A 22,452-nucleotide genomic window follows, 5' to 3' on the forward strand; every position below is an offset into this window, starting at 1 on the left:
TTCTGAATCCCAGACCTAGGGTAGCTCTTTACATTAGGCCACAACTTCTAGCTCAGAGTCCAGCCTCATGTAGTGGTAGTTTGAATGAATATTCTCTAGGTGCATCACCTTGTACTTTCTCATGCTGCAACTTTTCTGCTAGTCTTGGGCCCCGCCTCTCAGCTCTATGAGGACTTCCTGCAGTTTATTCCCATCTGCCTGGCATTTCTGCACTAGGAAGAATCTGCACCAGAAAGTTTGTTATCTGAAAACTCAGCATCTTCGTTACTTATTCCTGTTCCAGGTGCTGCCTCAGGGAGTGATGTCAGAGGAAAGCACCACATAAGAGACAGCACCTATATGAGTAGAAGCCTGGGAGCAGACTGTTAGAGTGGCTCTCGAGAAACAGGGACAGCCTCAGGTGTCCTGGAAAAATGCCCCAGGATCAGGGGTTCACACAGACTTCTGCATAGCACTGTGGCAAGACCCTCAACATATGTGTACTGATGTCATATGAAATGCTGCATGCATATGCCCCAGATTGGTGACATCATATGGAGTGTTAGGTGCGTGCACAGTGAAAAGTGATGAACGTTGTGTGGAAATGGAAATTTGTTTCCTGTTTCGGCACGTGTCTCACATCTGGAGCCAACTCTGGATTGGAAAATATTTGTCATCAATGGCTGGGAGACCACATTCTGTACTTCATCTCCCTCCAGGCCATCGTGGGCCAGAGGCCTATGTGCTCTGAATAATAATAATAATAATGATGGCATTTGTAAAGCGCTTACTACGTGCAAAACACTGTTCTGAGTGCTGGAGGGGTTACAAGATGATCAGGTTGTCCCTCGTGGGGCTCACAGTCTTAATCCCCATTTTACAGATGAGGTAAATGGGGCACAGAGAGACTTGCCCAAAGTCACACAGCTGACAAGTGGCGGATGTGGGATTTGAACCCATGACCTCTGACTCCAAAGCCTGTGCTCTTTCCTACTGAGCCATGAAGCGGGGCTGGGCATTACTAAAGGAAGACCCTTTGGGCCTAGAGCCTCCAACCAGGCTGGGAGCTCTGGAATTTCTCCTCCAGACCAACAGTCTGGAGCCTCCAGAACTGTTCCCACCTTGTCGTGGGGAGGCCGGCGGGGTTGAGGTACAGAGCCTGCGCCCCGGGAGCCCCACAGACTGGTGACCGTGTTTACCTGCTGGGCTTCGCACTGCTATTTTGGATCCTTGCTTTTGTAGCTCATTATTGTTTAGCATTTCACTCTTACCCTTCTATATGCTCATTTATCCCCATTTAGATTGTGAGGAATGGAGAAGAGGTCTAATCTGTTTACCTAGAGATTTGCACAGATGAATACAGTTGTGACTATTCATACTTGGCCAACAGCCCTGCTCTGAGAATCAAGAGACCTGGGCTCTATTCTGCCTGTAGTTGACTAGTGTTGGAGAAGACAGCGCTTGCAAGCTGCTGAGCCCCGTCTGCCTGTCTGTAGACTAGACTGTAAGCTCCTTGTTGTGGACAGTGAATGTTTATTATTATTATTATTATTAATAATAATAATAGCATTTATTAAGTGCTTACTATGTGCAAAGCACTGTTCTAAGCACTGGGGGAGATACAAGGTGATCAGGTTGTCCCACAGAGGGCTCACAGTCTTCATCCCCATTTTCCAGATGAGGGAACTGAGGCACAGAGAAGTGAAGTGACTTGCCCAAAGTCACACAGCTGACAAGTGGTGGAGCCAGGATTTGAATCCATGACCTCCGACTCCAAAGCCCGGGCTCTTTCCACTGAGCCATGCTGCTTCCCTGAAAACTCAGCGTCTTCACTACTTATTCTTGTCGCAGGTGCTGCCTCAGGGTGTGATGTCACAGTGGGCAAGGAAAGCAAGGATATGTTTCTATCATATCTGTTATAGCGTACTCTTAAGCACTTAGTACGATGCTCTGCATAAATAACTATTGATTAATTGACTGATTGTGTTTGCTGCTCTCTGCACTCTGGCGGGAGAAGGCCCACCAGGAATGAGTGCCCAAGAGGAGACGGGCAAGCTGCTTTCACTATGATCGTTTCCTCTGTGGAGGATCTTGGTTCCCGAGAATTCCAGACTGAACCTCCTCTGTTGTTCCTGGCAGGAGAGTCCATCATCGTCCCTTTGACAACCTGAAAAGTGGCAGTTTATTCCTACCCTGTGCTTCCCATCTAAGATTCTTATGCTGTTGTCGCGTATCTTGTCTCTCACATATAATGCCACACCCCATCTGTGCACTCCTCTTGGCGTTTCCTTTTTAGGCAAACTATAAATACCATCGACTGATTGATTGATTGATTGATTGACTTCCTAAAGAGGTTGTAGCCCAACAGCATTGCTTCCCACAGCTCTTGCTTCCGTCAGGTTTCAGAGATGCCAATTATATCCATGTCCTCACTGGCCACCGAATATTCAGATATACTCATTTTCTTGTCCGGGGCTGACAATCCAGACACACTGCAGGTTATAACCACCCCACCCATGACATTTAGAACCAGGGAATACATTCTGTCTTGTTGGATACCTTGTTCCAGGTTATCGCCAGCCTGCAAAATAACCACCCTGGAGACACAGCCTATATAGTCTGATGCCTTGCTATAGGCAAAGAACCCAGTAATAACTTAGTGATATTTAATATGTCAGCATATGACATATGAAAGAGTCATCTTATTTTTCCAAAGGTTCCAGAACAGATCCCAGTTTTTAACCATGTAAGTCTCTAAGAAAGCACTCCCCTCAATTCAGCCATTTAGGATATGGCCACATTTCAAGGAATATAATATCGTGTAACTAATGGTGAGTGTGAATATACCCCAACAGAGAACTATTTGAATTTCAACACCTCGGAATTCTCTGCGTTCAAGATCCTAAATTGCTCTTCCAGCTTTGGCTGCTATTAGCAGCTCCAACTCTTCCTCTCTCTCGGGGCTACATGGTGCCCACTCAAAATGAGTCACTGAATCTCCAATTGCTACAGACCCAGCTGCTCTACCTGCTGCTGGATTTTCTAGCCATTATTGGTCATATTCCATTGCTTGAAGGAGTTTTAATCAGGCCCCTGAACATTTTTCTGTCCTTTTCCTTGTGGTCACCAAAGCACTCATTGCTAACAGGGAATAGTAGGAATTTCCATCAGGAAATTCACTGGGATTACTGGACAAAGGGCCCATTGTAAATATAAAATAACGTTAACCTAGGGTCAACATTTAAACTGGAAAAATTCGGAAGCGCGAGCCCATCCCTGCTGTAAAAATGAAAACTGTGGGCTTTCCAAATGTGTTGATTCACTGTCAAGATTGGAATGTGAATTTTATTTAATGGTATTTGTTAAGCATTTACTATGTGCCAGGCACTGTTCTAAGTGCTGGGGTAGATGCAAGGCGTTCGGATTGGACACGATCTACGTCCCTCATGGGTCTCACAGCCTTAATCCCCATTTTACAGATGAGGTACCTGAGACACAGAGAAGTTAAGTGACTTGCCCCAGGTCACACTGCAGACAAGTGGCAGAGTTGGGATTAGAACCCAGGTCCTTCTGAATCCCAGGTCCGTGCTCTATCCACTAGGCCATGCTGAATTTGCACCCGATGGCAGTTGACCCACTTCTGAAAGAAATTTCTTTTTTGGATACACATATCTGCTGGGCACTCAGCTACTTAGGAACAGCTGCAGCAGCGACAGTGAGGAGTGAGAGGGTCATTTCGGCTCTTTCTGCAGCATCTGAACACGAACAGTGATGGAGAGGGAGACTTTCGGACAGGAGGGCGCGAGAGACCTTCCCTTTGGCTTTTTGAAAATCACCAGTAACACTTGGGTTGTGTTCATGTGAAGTCGGGATTAAAGACCCTACTAGATGCAGGGATGGGGAGAGGGGATCCAGGAGCCCAACAGAGATAAGCAGGGTGGCCTATCAGATACAGCACAAGCCTGAGAGTCAGGAGGACCTGGTTTCTAATACCGGCTCCGCCAATAGTCTGAAATGTGACCTCGGGCAAGTCACTTCATTTCTCAGTGCCTCAGTTACCCCATCTGTAAAATGGGGATTGAGACAGTGAGCCCCATGTGAGACAGGGACTGTGTCCACCTAACTAGCACACTTCCTCCCTTCAAAGCCCTACTGAAAGATCACCTCCTCCAGGAGGTCTTCCCAGACTAAGCCCCCCTTTTTCTTTGCTCCCCCTCCCCTCCCCATCGCCCCGACTCGCTCCCTTTGCTCTACCTCTCCACCCCACAGCACTTGCGAATATATGTACATGCTTATAATTATACTTCTATTTATTTTTATTAATGATGTGCATAGATCTATAATTCTATTTATTTATAATGATGCTACTGATGCCTGTTTACTTGTTTTGATGTCTGTCTCCCCCCTTCTAGACTGTGAGCCCACTGTGGGCAGGGATTGTCTCTGTTGCTGAATTGTACTTCCCAAGCACTTAGTACAGTGCTCTGCGCACAGTAAGTGCTCAATAAATATGATTGAATGAATGAATTAATGAATGATTAACCTGTATCTACCCCAGCGCTTAGAACTGTGTCTGAAACGTAAGCGCTTAAAAAATAACCATTAGAAAAAAAAAAGCAATTTGGGGCATGTGAGTTTTAGGAAAAATGAATTCATTCATTCATTCATTCATTCAATCGTATTTATTGAGCGCTTACTATGTGCAGAGCACTGCAGAGCGCTTGGGAAGTTCAACTAGGCAACATATAGAGACAGTCCCTACCCATAAATGGACTCACAATCTAGAAGGGGGAGAATGATGATGTGCCCCCTTCCCGCCAGACTTCAGCCCTCTCCATATGATAATAATAATAATAGTAATATCTAGTATTTGTTAAGCACTTACTATTTGCCAGGCACTGTGCTAAGCACCTAAGTGCTAAGCACCTTTGAAATGCATGATGGAAAAATTGGAATGATTGGAAAAATGGATTAGATAATACCTGAAATCAGCTTGACTTTGGTTTTTAACTTGAGACAAAATGCTTGGAAAGTTCTAAAATGTGCTTTTGTGATTCCCTGCTTGGTTCAGAGCTGGAAGTGGTGAACTCTGGTGGTAACATCTGTTCTTATGCTCTGTTCTAGAGAGACCTGGCTAAACATCTTTGGAGAAAGCTTCTGGGGAGTTATTATTTTGATGTGGAAAACTTTCATTCCACCTTGCATATTCAAAGTGTTTGAATACATGGATAAGTAAAATTTCAATGCAGGACTATTTTCTTTACTTTGACCTATTCAGTTTTATGACCCATAATGCATCGGTGAGAGAAGATGAATTAATCAGGCACTGCATGATATGTTGTACCATGTTCACATGAACAATAAGGTCAGATTCCATTATGAGGCCAGAGGGTTGCCAATATGAATGGTCTTTGGGCCTCCGGAAGACTTTAAAGCACTCAATCCCCTTGCCCGCTCCTACCTTACCTCGCTACTACAATCCAGTCCACGCACTTTGCTCCTCTAATTCCAAACTACTCACTGTACCTTCATCTCATCTACCATCAACTTCTCTCCTACAACCTGCCTCTGGCCAGGAACTTCCTCCCTCTTCTTATCCAACAGACAATCATTCTCCCCACCTTTAAAATCTTACTGAAGGCACATCTCCAAGAGGCGTTCTCTGACTGAGCCCTCCTTTCCTCTTCTCCCACTCCCCTCTGCATCACTCTGACTTGCTCCCTTCATTCATTCCCCCCTCCCAGCCCCACAGCACTTATTTATTTATCTTAATGTCTGTCCCTCCCTGCCCCTAGACCGTAAGTTCACTGTGGGCAGGAAACGTGACCGTTTATTGTTGTATTGTACTCTCCCAAGCACTTAGTACAGTGCTCTGCACACAGTAAGCACTCAGTAAATACGATTGAATGAGTGAGTGAATGAATGAATGAATGAATTAATTAATTAATAACCATCACTTTGCGCTTGGGCTTGGTCTCTCAGAGAGTCAATATTTCAGATTACTAGCCCTAGCAAGGAAGACATAGTCTCTTCTGGCAAGGATATTGCCAGATCCAACAATGCACCAAAGATATCCATTAAGTGCTTACAGAGAAGCAGGGTGGTTCAGTGGAAAGAGCTCGGGCTTTGGAGTCAGAGGTCATGGGTTCAAATCCTGGCTCTGCCAATTGTCAGCTGTGTGACTTTGGGCAAGTCACTCCACTTCTCTGTGCCTCAGTTACCTCATCTGTAAAATGGGGATTAAGACTGTGAGCCCCCAGTGGGACAACCTGATCCCCTTGTAACCTCCCCAGTGCTTAGAACAGTGCTTTGCACATAGTAAGCATTTAATAAATGCCATCATTATTATTATTATTACTGTGTGCAGAGTTTAATGCAACAGAGATGGTAGACACAGTCCCTGACTTCCAGGAGGTTACAGTCTAGTGGCGGAGACAGATTTTAAAATAAATTGCAGAAAAGGGAAATGGCAGAATTTAAAGAATTCCAAGTGCTGTGGGGGTGGTGGGGTGATGAGCATCAAAGTGCTTAAGGGGTACAAACCCAAGTGCTAAAATGGCTAAAATCCAACCTATTCTCTCCATCAGAATTGTTACTGCCCTGATCCAAGCATTTATCATACCCCTCCTGGACTACAGCATCAGTATGTATTCTACAGCAAGTGCTCAATAAATACCATTGACTGATTTTATTTCATAGGCATCACGGGCAGGGAGCATGTGTACTAACTCTACTATATTGTACTCTCCTAAGTGCTTAGTACAGTGCTCTGCACACAGTATAGTGTGTGCACAGTGCCGTACATGCCATTCTGTGTGCACCTCAATTCATACGGTAGAAGCAGCTTGGCCTAGTGGATCGAGCATGGACCTGGGTTCTAATCCGGGCTCTACCACTTGTCTGCTGTGTGACCTTAGGTAAGTCACTTTGCTTCTCAGTGCCTCAGTCACCTCATATGAAATATGGGGATTGAGACTGTGAGCCCCACATGAAACAGGGACCGTATCCATCCCGATTTGCTTATATCCACTCCAGAGCTTAGTACAGTGCCTGGCACATAGCAAGCACTTAACATATACCACGATTATTATTATTAGTAGTAAGCAGTCAATAATACAATTGATTGATTGATAGGCAACACAAAAGGGAGGGCAGATAGGGTACAGAAATGAAAGGTTATTCAGGGAAGTCTTGGAGGAGATATTTCAGTAGGGCTTCGAAGAAGATGAGAATAGTGGTCTGAAAATATCTTTCCACTTAAAGTTTATAAATCCTTCCTTAACCTTTCCTTCTATGAGAAAGTTAGTCACCTAAATGATAAGCCCATTGAAGGCAAGGCTTGCATCTTTCAGTTCTTTCATTCACTAACCTAGGGCCTAGTAGAGAAGCAGCGTGGCTCAGTGGAAAGAGCATGGGCTTTGGAGTCAGAGGTAATGGGTTCAAATCCTAACTCCACGTGTCTGCTGTGTGACCTTGGGCAAGTCACTTAACTTCTCGGAACCTCAGTTACCTCATCTGTAAATTGGGGATGAAGACTGTGAGCCCCACATGGGACAACCTGATCACCTTGTATCCCCCCCAGCACTTAGAACAGTGCTTTGCACATAGTAAGCACTTAACAAATGCCATCATTATTATTAGTAGTAGTAGTACAGTGCTATGCAGAGAATAAGTGCTCAATAAATACCATGATTGAGTGAACTCTCTCACCCACTCTCTTCTCTTCCCTGAGTTTCCCTATCATTCAGGGATGGGGAATACAGGAAATGTTCACTTCATCATTTCAGTCTTTTCTGTGAGCACTGAAGGGGTGTTTTACCTTTCTTGGTTCATTTTCAAGGGTCAGCTACCTCACATCCCATTCAACTGCATGCCATTGCATAACATGGGGGCTAGGAAATCACAGTCTTTTGGAAAGACATCAATAGAACATCCTTGTATGGTTAGTAGCTTTTAAAATCGTAAGCTCATTGTGGGCAGGGAACATGTCTACAAACTCTTTTGTATTGTACTCCCCCAAGTACAGTGCTCTGCACACCGTAAGCACTCAATAAATATCAATGATTGATGGATTCAAAAACACTTAAGATTTCTACAGTGGCAAGCCAACACCCAAATTATAGAGTACTCAACTAGCCTTACACCTACAGCCTAAAGAGGAAGCCAAAATGGACAGGATGGAGGATCCAATTCTGTAGGCAGCAGGAAAAATATTTCTATCAATCACATTTTATCAATAAGTCATATTCATCGAGTGCTTACTTTGTGCAGAACACTGTATTAAGTGCTTTGGAGAGTATTATACAATAGGGTTGGTAGAGGAGGCGCTTACTAGAGGGGGAGACAGACTTTAATAAAAATAAATAACTCTCCGATTCTTGCTTATACTCTGGGAGTTCATGCAGCATAAGATCAGGAGGGAGTGGAACTATGATGATTTGACCAATTTAGAACCAAGACCAATTGAGGAAGTGCTAGAGGAGAAATCCCAAGAAGAAAATGCACAGTGTAAGAGGGTACCCTCTTAAGCGAGGGGATGAATGAAACATATAGCTTTCTGAATCGAGGAGACTGGTTCATTTCAAACATTAAAAGTAGGCGGGGGGGCTGGGATTGGTTCGGATGACATCACTCCAGGTCTGTCTATAAACAGGTAGATCTTGGTTCAAGTGAGATTAGAGTACATCCTATCTCCTATCTATTTGTCACTGAATTGTTCTTCCCAAGCGCTTAGTACAGTGCTCTGCACACAGTAAGCGTTCAATAAATATGATTGAATGAATGAATGAATCTCCAGAGTAGCAACAGTGCAGGAGGTGGTGAGCGTCATTTTCATCAGCAGCATTGATCATTGTCATCTTCATTACCCCTGAAGCAGAGATCCAGGGCCACCTAAGCAGACCTTCCCAATATGGACAATAACCCATGCAAGAGAGACAGGTCGAGCCATTGACCAGTGGAGGACCAGAGGAAAACACCATGAGAAAGAAATATTAGAATACACAGTGGAATTCAGCAAGGGTGAGGGAATGAGAAGCAGCACAGAGTCTAAGCCAGACAGAGAACAGACAGTTCTGACAGCCCTGCATTTCCGGAAAGGAAGGTGGAGATGCTGTGACTTTCGTTTCCCAAATTCCGTTTGCAGTCTCAGGCTCGCCGATCCCCTTCTTTGGATATCCTGCCCTGTCCCCAACCACCTCTTGAGGTTCACAGCAAGGAGATGGGAGGGAAAACAGCTGTCAAGTTCAACTGTTCCTACCACTGCCACTGACATGTCTGCACTGACTCTCTGTGTGTGTGTGTGTGTGTGTGTGTGTGTGTGTGTGTGTGTGTGTGTGTGTGTGTGTGTATTCATGCATGTGTGTGTCTGGCTGAGTGCCTTTGTCCCCATCCCAATCCTCTTCAACAACCCCTGGCAATCTGTCCATCAGTTGTATTTATTGAGTGCTTAGTGTGTTCAGAGCACACTTGGGCGATATATTCCTGCCCACAACAAGCTTACAGTCTAGAGAGGGGACAGACATTAAAATCAATTAAGGCTCCATACATAAGTATTTTGGGTCTGAGGGTGGGGTGAATAAAGAGAGCACATCTAAGTGCAATGGAGATGCAGAAGGTAGACAGAGTAGGGGAAATGAAGGTTTAATCGGAGGCAGTGCTTGTACTGTTGAACCTCACGCCCCCATCCCACTTTGAGTTACAGTGTAGCCACTTTGTGGACGGGAAATGGAGAGCTGTATTTTACTGAGGATACAAGAGGAGGGAAAATGGGTTAGTGCATCTCAAATTCCACAGCAGTGTTACCCTGATTCAGGACAGGGGACACAAACTCTGCCTGTTTGAGAGCTCCACATTATCAGATGGTTGGCAACTTCGCAAGTACTCATGAGGAGCTAGTGGCAAGCGAGGTAAATGTCTGCAGCTGTGTTTTTCCAGAAGTTCTTGAGAGAGGGAGTGATAGTCTTATCTCAGTTTCCTCATCTTTTGCTCAGCTTCCTGTTCACTATTTTGAGGATTATCTGCAGCCCTAAAGAGGGCACCGCTGTTGTGACATTCCCAGAGTTCCCAGAACAGGACAGGTTTGCAGAGGTCTACAGAACCCCAGAAAGTTTTCTGTCATGAAATTTAATAGCAATCAACAGGCCAGTGCGGAGGCCATAACTACCAAGACAAATAACCCTGGGAAATATTTTAAATTTTCTCCTGACATTTTTAGTGGAGGAAAATAGTTCCTTTTATTCTCACCCAAACCAAAGGCCAGTGTGACATGCAAAAGAAATTTTCCACCCAAGAAAAAATATCTTCTCTCCCAATCTCCCAACAGTTTGGGCTCCAGGCATCTTAGAGAAGATCAGGCTGAGGACCTGTGGATTCTGCTGGATTTACCCTCTCCCTCCGGGTTTCCCGAATCCCAGAGGAGATCTCTACCTCTCTAATGCACCAATTCCACAGTTTGCCTTTTGTTGCAAGATGCCTTAATATGCTGAAGCTTTTGCTTAGTATTCTGTAAGCCTAGTCCAGGACCGGCAATAATTGTGACTCGGAGTAAAGGGATCTCATATATTGGAATCTAGAGGTTCAGAAAGAACCCAGACTTGAGGCAAGAATGCACATTCTGTAGAAAGTTGTCTCCCTCCTGCTCCTATCCGGGGCCAAGAGGAGAGCTCTTTGAAGGCTCAAACTTGCAGCTCAAATGGACATAAATCGACCCAGTTACCGGTATATAAATGCTTTGCAAGCAGCCTCTAGACAGTTTCAATACCATGGCTTTTGGTCAGCATTGATTGCATGAAAAACTCACAAAGCCCAAACACGGTCTTTAAGGAACTTCTTGACCTCCTGGGGCACTTAACTGCCTTGCTTTTCCCATCTCCCTTCCCTGTGTGCAGTGTGTACTGTCTTTATTGTGTGGTAAAGAAAAGACCAAAGCTTTATTTTTTCACTTATCACTGAATCTTAGGGGGACAGCCAGGCAACATATATATATATATATATATATATATATATATTTATGGTATCTGTTAAGTGCTTATTATGTGTAAAGCCCTGTTCTAACCCCTGGGTTAGAAACAAGATAATCAGGTTGGCCTTAGACCCTGTCTGTCCCTCATAGGGCTCAAAGTCTAAGTCCGAGGGAGAAGGATTTAATCTGGCTTTACAGATGAGATACTGAGGCACAGAGAAGTTAAGTGACTTGCCCAAGGTTGCACAGCAGACAGGTGGTGGAGCCTGGATTAGCACTAGACCAGTGCTCTTTCCACTAGGCTACACTGCTTCTCTATCATGTCTAATGTTATTTCTGTCTTTTTGGGGCAGAGTGATGTGGGGAAAGCTTGCCAATTGCCACACACCATTTCCTCCTCATCAGGGAGGAACATTAGCTCGAGGTAGTCCCTGGGCCCTGTGGGAAAGGCAGGGAGGAGGCCCCCCCTTTAAGGTCTTGTTCCAACTCTCTGGTGATTTTGTTTTGAATAATAATAATAATAATGATGGTATTTGTTAAGTGCTTACTACGTGCAAAGCACTGTTCTAAGAGCTGGGGAGCTTACAAGGTGATCAGGTTGTCCCGGGGGGCTCACAGTTTTAATCCCCATTTTACAGATGAGGTAACTGAGGCACAGAGAAGTGAAGTGACTTGCCCAAAGTCACACAGCTGACAGTTGGCGGAGTCAGGATTTGAACCCATGAACTCTGACTCCAAAGCCCATGCTCTTTCCACTGAGCCACGCTGATAGCAGAGGGCCCGGATGATGCTCATTTAACCAAAAAAGGGAATCAAACTGGACTCTCCCAACCACCAGACAAGGATTCAGAATCTGGTGTAGCACAAATGGAGACTTTGGAAAGATGTTTTCTTTTTCCCGGGTGTATCCTGAAACATTCCAATTGTATATTGATCCTACAGCATCCCCTAGTGGGAATAGCACAGAGCCGGGAGTCCTGCGACCTGGGTTCTAATCTCGGCTCCATCACTCAAATGCTGTGAGACTTCGGGCAAGTCACTTGACTTGACTGTGCCTCAATTTTCTCACCAAAAAAATGGAGATTAAAAACCTGTTCTCTCTTCCCCTTGGACTCTGAGCCCCACATAGGACGAGAACTGTTTCCATTATGATTATTTCGTATCTACCTCAGCCCTTGGCACATAGACAGTGCTTAGCAACTACCATTATTATTATTACTATTATTACTATTACAGGGGTCTCATTTCGCAGTGAGGGTTGACAGTTAAAGAGAATTCTGTTTCTGTAATTCAGACTCAGAGCTTCTCATGACTGCAGGGTACAGTTTCTGCTTTGGGAGAATGTCAGGGCCATAAACTGTGAATATTTAGCAAGGAGGCAATCTGTGAGAAAGCTTCAGTTGAAAATTAGGCCGCATAATTCCTTGAAGAGGCCAAGTGTGACTTCAGATATCTGTGGTCTGCTTCTCTATATATTTTCTAGCCTCTCCATCCCCTCTTGGATGCTTGTTTTCCCTAAGTTCTTTATTCAAACCCTCTTTCTTCAATGGGGTGAGGTGATGTAAGTAATAACAATAATAACCGCGCTTCTTCTGAAGTGCTTACTATGTGCCAAGCATTGTACAAAGCGCTGGGGTAGATCCAAGATAATCAGGGTAATCAGGGTGGACAGTCTCGGTCTCAAGGGGGCTCACAGTCTAATTAGGAGGAAGTAGGATTTAATCTGCATTTTACAGATGAGGAAACTGCAGCCAGAAAAGTTTAATAACACGCTCAAAGTCACACAGCAGCCAAGTGGCGGAGCTGGGATTAGAACACAGGTCCTCTGATTCCTAGGCTCCTGATTTTTCCATTAGGCCCTGCTGCTTCCCTAAACACGCTGTGAAGGAGACACTCTCTGTTAGAAGGGGAAATAATTTCTTATTGAAATACTGTTCACGCAGGACAGTGAGCAGGTGTTCATCTACCCATCACCACATTTGAATAGAAAGTAGCCAAACATCTCACCAGGACCTGAAGCACTAGATGGCAGAGCGTATTTCTCCAGTGCTTATTTGGATTTTTAATACAGTGGACAAATTGCTTGTAGAAAGGGTTAGTAGTTATAGGAAGCCTGTGTTGTCCTGGCTAGAAAGTGGTATCTTTGAGAGGTAGGAAATGTTGGGCCTCAGTTTGAACTGAGTTCCACCTGGTTGATGGTTGTCCCTGGGTTCTTTTGCTACTTTCGATACGGATGAAGGCCTTTCCAGCTGTTTAGGATCCTTTCGGAGTCACTTGATGGGACTTAATGCCAGCTCATCAGCTCCAAATCTTCCAGCGGACAGGCCTGCCCTTACGTTTTTAGCCCGGCATGGACTGATCTATTTGTCCTGCATATACCCCAGTGCTTAGTCCAGTCCTCAGCTCATAGCAAGCCCATAGTCGATAGCATCAATACAAAAGTCCTAGCTAACTGTCATCCAAAAATCCCCTTCCCATACAGAAAACATTTCCAATCTCCCTCCTCAACGAGGACCTTCCAGGCTGGGGACAATTTTGAACTGCATTTTGCAAATCATAGTTTTACTTCTGCATTTGGCTTGCACGAAAATAGCGTTTGGGCTGGAAGTCACACCGCCCCCACCCCAGCCCCAAGAGACTCTTTTCTGAATTGCCGGTTGGGAAACATTAATAAGCATGAAACGATGAGGGCATTGTGAATTTTCCATCCGGCTGGGGAGAAGGAGCATGGAATCAGGTTTGAGATGGCATTTCCTCTTCCTTGGGCAGCTCCAACTTTTCAGGTCCCCACCTACTTACTAGCCACCCACATCTCTAGATGCGAGGTATTGCCTGACCATTTTATAAAATGGTATTCGTTAAGTGCTTACTATGTGTCAAGCACTGTGCTAAGTGCTGGGTCGGTACAAGATGATCGGCGTGGCTCAGTGGAAAGAGCACGGGCTTTGGAGTCGGAGGTCATGGGTTCAAATCTCAGCTCCGCCACTTGTCAGCTGTGTGACTTCGGGCAAGTCACTTAACTTCTCTGTGCCTGTTACCTCATCTGTTAAATGGGGATTAAGACTGTGAGCCCCACGAGGGACAACTTGATCACCTTGTATCCCCCCCAGCACTTAGAACAGTGCTCTGCACGTAGTAAGCACTAAACAAATGCCATTATTATTATTATTATTATCTCCCCGAACAAAGGGCTTCAGCCCAGTAAATATGGAAACCCTAAATTTGGTACCATAGGAGCAATCAATCAATCAATTAATGGCATTTATTGTGCGCAAAGCACTGCATTAAACATTTGGGAGCGTACAACATAAGAGTTGGCAGAAACAATCCCTGGCCTCAGGGAGCTTAGAGTCTAGCTGTCAAATGGCAGAAAATTAAATTGGGCTGTTTGAGAAGCAGCGTGGCTCAGGGGAAAGAGCATGGGCTTTGGAGTCAGAGGTCATGGGTTCAAATCACCGCTCGGCCAGTTGTCAGCTGTGTGACTTTGGGCAAGTCACTTCACTTCTCTGGGCCTCAGTTACCTCATCTGTAAAATGGGGATTACGAATGTGAGCCCCCCGTGGGACAACCTGATCACCTTGTAACCTCCCCAGCGCTTAGAACAGTGCTTTGCACATAGTAGGCGCTTAATACAATGCCATTATTTTTTTTTCTAGTTTTGCCTGAAATATTACAGAATGAGGAGGATGCGGGAAGAGTATTTTGCCTTCATATATCAATTTGTGGGTTGTGTATGTAAATGTGTATCAATAATAACTCCTTCATCTGCTTTGTGCCGTATCCTTTGTGACTCACACACTTTATTTTGGGTTTGTGGAGATGGTCTGCATTTTTGGAGTGCACTTTAATTCCTGCATTTTACTATCTTGATGGATTATTCTGGCTCATCACATAGTCTGATCCACACTTTTAGCCTCCATAATAGATACCGGGCAGTTTTCGCCAGCAGTGAGCATTGGCCCTGGCATTACATTCCCTAGTGACACGCCCAACCCATTCAAGGAGCCCCCCTGCTAGGAAGCAACATTAAGTAATCAATTACTTGATTATAGGGAAGCAGCATGACCTAATGGGAAGAACACCCGCCTGGGGGTCAGAGGCCCTGGGTTTTGTTTCTGGCTCTGCCACTCATTTGTTGTGTGACCTTGGGCAAGTCACTTAACTTCTCTGTGTCTCAGTTACCTCTTATGTAAAATATATATATATATATATATATATATATTAAGATTGTGAGCCCCACGTAGGACATGGACTGTGTGTGAACTGATTACCTTGTATCTACCCTAAAGCCTGGTAAGTGCTTAACAAATATGATAAAAAATGGAATTGTGATATTTATCGAAAAGCAGTATGGCCCAGTGGATAGAGCATGGACCTAGGAATCAGAAGGACCTGGGTTCTAATCCAGCCCCACCACTTGTTTGCTGTTTGAGCTTGGGAAAGTCACTTCACTTTTCTGGGCCTCAGTTACCTCATCTGTAAAATGGGGGTTAATACTGTGAGCTCCTTGTGGGATATGCACTGTGTCCAGCCTGTTTAGCTTGTATCTACCCCAGTGCTTAGTAGAGTGCCTGGCATGTAGTCAGAGCTTAACAAATGCCACAAAAAAATACATTTGTTATGTCCAGAATAATAGGATCAGACATAGGCCCTCTCCCACATTAAGAGCACTCTTGCTCCTTCTAACCTCGATCTTATTTATCTAGCCTCCAACCTCTCACCCACATCCTGCCTCTGGCCTGGAATGTCCTCCCTCCTCATATCCAACAATTACTCTCCCCAGCCCCCTTTAAAGCCTTACTGAAGGCACATCTCATCCAAAAGGCCTTCCCTGACTAAGCCCTCCTTTCCTCTTCTCCTACGCCCTTCGTCATCTCCCTGACTTGCTCCCTTTATTCATCCCCTCTCCAGCCCCACAGCACTTATGTACATAAATGTATATTAATGTCCCTCTCCCCCTCTAGACTTCAAGCTCGGTTTGGGCAGAGAATGTGTCTGTTATATTGTTATAAAAAATTGTACTCTCCCAAGTGCTTTGTACAGTGCTCTGTACATAGTAACTGCTCAATAAATATGATTGATTGACTGACATGGGGCTCATAACCTAAGAGGACATGACAACAGATATTAATTACCCATTTTTCATATGCGGGAACTGAGGCACAAAGAAGTGAAGTGGCTTGCCCAATGGCTGAGCTAGGATTAGATCCCAGGTCCCCTGACTCCCAAGACCATGCTCTTTCATTCAATCGTATTTATTGAGCGCTTACTGTGTGCAGAGCAGTGTACTAAGCGCTCTTTCCACTAGGCTCTTTCCACTAGGAATGTAGCCAATTGACCCCAGTTGAGAGAGGGAGAGCCCGAAGGCACACAGAGGGGATGGAAGGAACTTGTGGGGAAGAAGGGTCCCTCAGCCCTGGAGCCCTGAGTTCAAGTAGGGGACTTTGGGCCCTTGAACTCTGGCCCAACTTCCTTTCAGTGTCACAGGGTGGATGATCTTTTGGATCCTAATAATAATAATAATGGCATTTATTAAGCGCTTACTATGTGCAAAACACTGTTCTAAGCGCTGGGGAGGTTACAAGGTGATCAGGTTGTCCCACGTGGGACATCCCCATTTTACAGATGAGGTAACTGAGGCACAGAGAAGTTAATTGAAGCACAGTCTTCATCCCCATTTTACAGATGAGGTAACTGAGGCACAGAGAATAATAATAATAATAATAATAATAATAATAATGTTGGTATTTGTTAAGCGCTTACTATGTGCAAAGCACTGTTCTAAGCACTGGGGTAGATACAAGGTAATCAGGTTGTCCCACAAGGGGCTCACAGTCTTCATCTCCATTTTATAGGTGAGGGAACTGAGGCCCAGAGAAGTGAAGTGACTTGCCCAAAGTCACACAGCTGACAAGTGGCGGAGCTGGGATTTGAACCCATGACCTCTGACTCCAAAGCCCGGGCTCTTTCCACTGAGCCATGCTGCTCCTCTAGTGATTCCCTCATCATTCATTCAGTCATATTTATTTAGACCTACTGTGTACAGAGCACTGTATTAAGCACTTGGGAGAGTACAGTGCAAAAATACAGACACCTTCCCTGCCCGCAATGAGCTTACAGGCTAGCAGGGGTGGGTGACGCTTCCCTTTGATGACTCCAAGCTCCTGAAGTCTTTGCTGGAGAGCAGAACGGACCAAGCAAGACTGTGAGCCTCTGCCTCCAGAGTCAGAGGGGGATGCGTGGAAGGAGAGTCAGACATCTCCAGAGTTAGAGAGGGATGCATGGAGGGAGAATCAGGCAGGCAACACTCACTTCTTTGTGGGCAGGGATCGTATCTACCAACTCTGGAGCACTATACGCTCCCCCCAAGTGCTCAGTGCAGTGCTCTGCACACAGTAAGCGCTCAATAAATACTCTTGATTGACTGATGGGTGATTCGGTAAGATTATTTACGCAGGTAGAAAACAACGAGTCCAGTGATTTAGAAGCAAAGGGGGAAGATGCGTAGAATGAGACCGCTGCTTCTGTCATACTTCATTAGTACAGTCCATCACAACCAGTAGATGCTCAATAAGTACCATTTCTACTATTACTATTACTCCTATTATATGGACCGAGACTGTGAGCCCATTGTTGGGTAGGGACCGTCTCTATATGTTGCCGACTTGTACTTCCCAAGCACTTAGTACAGTGCTCTGCACACAGTAAGCACTCAATAAATACAATTGAATGAATGAATAAATGAGTGCAAATTCTGGGAGTCCATTTGGCATCAGAAAAATTGCATAGGCAGAGGACCAACTAAGCAATATTTAAGAAGACAACACCTTTGTCTTTGCATTTATTGAGGTGGTGGAGTGGGGAGGGGAGGGATTTGGTCTAATGTTCCTCTTTTTTAAGTGTGTTTTTTCTTGAAGTCCAACACCTCAATAGCTTTATCTCTGCGGTAGAAGCAATTCAGCTGCCTTGATCACAGCAAAATAATAATAATAATAATGGCATTTACTAAGCACTTACTATGTGCAAAACACTGTTCTAAGCGCTGGGGAGGTTACAAGGTGATCAGGTTGTCCCACGGGGGGCTCACGGTCTTAATCCCCATTTTACAGATGAGGTAACTGAGGCACAGAGAAGTTAAGTGGCTTGCCCAAAGTCACACAGCTGGCAATGGGCGGAACTGGGATTTGAACTCATGACCTCTGACTCCAAAACCCCGGGCTTTTTCCACTGAGCCACGCTGCTTCAGTAGCAAACCTGTGGGGCTTCTATTTTCCGCTCCTCCCATGCCCTAAGGGGGAGCAAACTGCAATGAAGACCCAATCCTCCTTATCTAGGCACCACTCAAGAGGACATTTCTGAATCACTGATCAGCACAAGACCAGATTCTGAGAATGATATGCAAGAAATAGCGCAGGTGAAGAAAGAAGTGCTATTTTCATTTCGCCTGCAAATGTGACACTATGAAAAAAGCAACCTAGCAGTACAATCCTTTTCTGTTAGGATTAACATCTGTTAGGATGTAAGGAGAGGCCCAGGAGCGACTCTGTCCCCCAGCAAAGGGCTTACAAGCTCCTCTGATCTGCAGGCACCCTGATTTCATGATAAACAGAAATGGTAGTTTATAAAGACCTCACCACAGCTCTGGTACAGAACTTCCAAACCATCCTCCTTGCACGCTGTGTGTATGGGCCAGTCCAGGCTGCAGCAGGGCCACAGGAGAGCCGAAGCGACCAAGACAGCCACGGAAATCCTCATGGTGTAGATGGTGGGTTGGAGGTTCCAAAACAACCGAGAAAGAACCGCTCTTTCTCTTTCCTCTTCAAGGGTGAAATGATGTTTCACTTCTCAGTTTGTCTGCCCATGGGGCCAACTATACAACACGTCCGCCGGCAGAAACATTTGAATATCTAGAACAGGGTCACAGTTGGAAGCAGGGTGACGGTGAATGGGTAGGGGCGGTCACAACTAGTGCATAAATAAGGGTTGACTTCAGGTCCAGAAATGTGGCACCCTGGGAGCCACTTTCCTGATGGATGGAGACAAAAAAATCCTCACTATTGGTTTCAAAGCTGCCCATCACCTTGCCGCCTTTTACCTCACCTCCCTAGTCTCCTTCTACATCCCAGCCCGCACACTCCGCTCCTCTGATGCTAACCTTCTCACTGTGCCTTGTTCTCACCTGTCCCGCCGTCAACCCCTGGCCCTCGTCCTACCTCTGGTCTGGAATGCCCTCCCTCCTCACATCCACCAAACTAGCACATTTCCCCCCATCAAAGCCCTAATGAAAGCTCACCTCCTCCAGGAGGCCTTCCCAGACTCAGCCCCCCTTTTCCTCTGCTCCTTCTCCCCTCCCTATCGCCCTTACTCCCTCCCTCTGCTCTTCCCCCCTCCCCACCCCACAGCACTTGTGTATATATGTACATATTTATTATTCTATTTATTTTATTAATGATGTGTATATATGTATAACTCTATTTACAGATATTTTATTAATGATGTATATATATGTATAATTCTATTTATATTGATACTACTGATGCCTGTTTAGTTGTTTTGGTGTCTTTCTCGCCCCATCTAGACTATGAGCCCGTTGTTATTTTTTTTAATGGCATTTATTAAGCACTTACTACATGCAAAGTACTGTTCTAAGCGCTGGGGAGGTTACAAGGTGATCAGGTTGTCCCATGGGGGGCTCACAGTCTTAATCCCCATTTTACAGATGAGGTAACTGCGGCCCAGAGGAGTTAAGTGACCTGCCCAAAGTCACACAGCTGACAATTGGCGGAGTCCGGATTTGAACCCATGACCTCTGGCTCCCAAATCCGTGCTCTTTCCACAGAGCCACGCTAGCTCTCTCCAATAGCCCTCACAAATAGCCCTCAACACTAGCCCTCAACATGGTTAGCCTTCACCAGTAACCCTCACCATTAGTCCCCACAATTAACCCTTATTGCTCACCCTCACAGCAAGTCCTCACTACCAACCTTTACAATTAGTCCTCCTGCTTGTTGTTGGGGAGGGATTGTCTCTGTTGCTGAATTGTGACTTTTCAAGCGCTTAGTACAATGCTCTGCACACAGTAAGTGCTCAATAAATACGATTGAATGCATGAATGAATGAAAGGAAACAGAAGGGAAAACACAGATCAATCAATCAGTGGCATTTACTGAGCACTTACGGTGTGCAGAGCACTGTACTAAGTACTTGGAAGAGTCTATTACAACCCACTTTCTGTGTGGTTTTCATCAGACAGCTTCACCTGTGATTCTGGGAGCCTCTTGGCGGGGTAGGGGGTCTTTATGATGCTGCTGCAGGGTGGGATTGGGATTGGGAGTGGTGACACGCTGGCAGCTTGGCTGGCATGGGGCAGCCTGGTCCCATGGCTATAAAATGGCACTCAGGGCCAGGAGTTTTTTTTTTTTTTAATGTTATTTGTTAAGTGCTTACTAGGTAGCAGGCACCCAAGTACAAGATAATCAGGCTGGAGTCCCTGTCCCACATGGGGCTCACAGTCTTAATCCCCATTTTACAGATGAGGTAACTGAGGCCCAGAGAAGTGAAGTGACTTGCCCAGGTCCCGCAGCAGACAAGTGGCAGAGTCAGGATTAGAACCCAGGTCCTTCAGGCTCCCAGGCCTGTGTTCTATCCACTGGGACATAGAGTGAGACTGAACCCCGCCGTCATGCTCCTCTTCACTTGGGAAGTCCTTTGCACGTAGTAAGCGCTTAATAAATGCCATTTAAAAAAAAAAGTCACAGAGCTGCCCTGTGGCAAGACCAGAGCATTGGAGGTGGCCCTGCTCGGGACCAGCGTGGAGCTGAGCACAGAGACACAGGAGAAACTCCAAAGGGGGGAGAGAAGCTCTTGCCGCCTAAAGGGCAGGGTGTGGAATCAGAGAAGCAGAGAGGCTCAGTGGAAAAAGCCCGGGCTTTGGAGTCAGAGGTCATGGGTTCAAATCCCGGCTCCTCCACTTGTCAGCCGTGTGACTTTGGGCAAGTCACTTATACTTCTCTGTGCCTCAGTTCCCTCATCTGTAAAATGGAGATTAAGACTGTGAGCCCCCCGTGGGACAACCTGATCACCTTGTAACCACCCCAGTGCTTAGGACAGTGCTTTGCACATAGTAAGTGCTTAATAAATGCCATCATTATTATTATTATAATGAGCTGGGCCCCACTGTTAGCCCTCACTGCTACCCCTCACTGCTAGTCCTTGCCCTCACCTCACCACACCTCAGTGTTAGCCCTAACTGCTAGCCCTCGATGACATCTCTCACTGCTAGCCTATACCTCTAGCCTTCAGTGCTAGCCCTTACAGTTAGCCTTCACCACTAGCTCTCACCATTAGTCCTCACAGCTAACTCTTACCTCTCCCCCTCACTGCTAGGCCTCAAAGCTAGCCCTCACAGTTGGTCCTCACTGATAGCCCTCACAGTTACCCTCATCTCTTGCCCTCCCTGCTAGCCTTTACCACTAGCCATCACAGTTAGCTCTCACCACGCTAGCTCTCTCCACTAGCCCTCACAAATAGCCCTCAACACAGTTAGCCTTCACCAGTAACCCTCACCATTAGTCTCCACAATTAACCCTTATTGATCACCCTCACAGCTAGTCCTCACTACCCGCCTTTAAATTAGTCCTCCTGGCTAGTCCTCACCACTAGCCATCCCGGGTAGCCCTTACTGCTAGCCCTCTTCACTAGTCCTCACAGCTAGTCCTCAGAACTATCCCTCACTACTAGCCCTCAGAGTTAGTTCATTCATTCATCCCATATTTATTGAGTGCTTACTATGTGCAAAGCATTGTACTAAGTGCTTTTAAAACAAACAGACACATTCCTGTCCACAATGAGCTCATGGTCTAGAGGGGGAGACAGGCATTAATATAAATAAACAAATAAATAAATGAATAAATTACAGATATGCAATTAGCAATTATACAGTTAGCCCACAGAGCTAGTCCTCTTAGCTAACTCAACACCAGCCCTCTCCACTGGCCCTCACAGTTAACCCTCACTTCTACCCCTCACCATTAGCTCTCTCCACTAGGCCTTACACTTATACCTCACTACTAGCCCTTTCCACTAGTCCTCACAGCTAGCCTCTTAGAACAGTGCTTGGCATATAGTAAGCGCTTAACAAATACCATCATTATTATTATTAGCCCTCACAGCTAACCCTCATAGCTAGCCCTGACCACTAGCCCTTACAGCTAGCCTTCACCGCTAGCCCTCACAGCTAGTTCTCACAGCTAGTCATTACCTCTAGCCCTCACCACTATACCTCCCCACTAATTCCCACAACTAGCCCTCACCATTTTTCCTCGCCATGGACCTAGATTGTAAGCTTGGTGTGGGCAGGGAACGTGTTTGCTAATTACGTCATATCATACTCTCCCAAGTGCTTAGTGCAATTTACCTAGTAAGCACTTAACTTCACAGTTTGTCCTCTTAGCCCTCACAGCTAACCTTCACATTTAGCCCTTATCGCTAACCCTCGCCACTAGCCCTCA

At 45.6% G+C, this 22,452-nt stretch overlaps 1 protein-coding gene across 1 annotated transcript in view; it reads right to left on the reverse strand.

Annotated features, from left to right (window-relative positions):
* Positions 1-18,697, reverse strand: part of LY86 (lymphocyte antigen 86) — a 67,481-nt gene extending 48,784 nt beyond the window's left edge. The window contains exon 1 of the mRNA XM_038770493.1: positions 18,577-18,697. Coding sequence (XP_038626421.1) covers positions 18,577-18,697 — 121 coding nt within the window. The remainder of the gene's footprint in view (positions 1-18,576) is intronic.
* Positions 18,698-22,452: the final 3,755 nt, after the last annotated feature.

This window comes from Tachyglossus aculeatus, chromosome X3, assembly GCF_015852505.1.
Source record: "Tachyglossus aculeatus isolate mTacAcu1 chromosome X3, mTacAcu1.pri, whole genome shotgun sequence".
Classification (NCBI taxonomy): domain Eukaryota; kingdom Metazoa; phylum Chordata; class Mammalia; order Monotremata; family Tachyglossidae; genus Tachyglossus; species Tachyglossus aculeatus.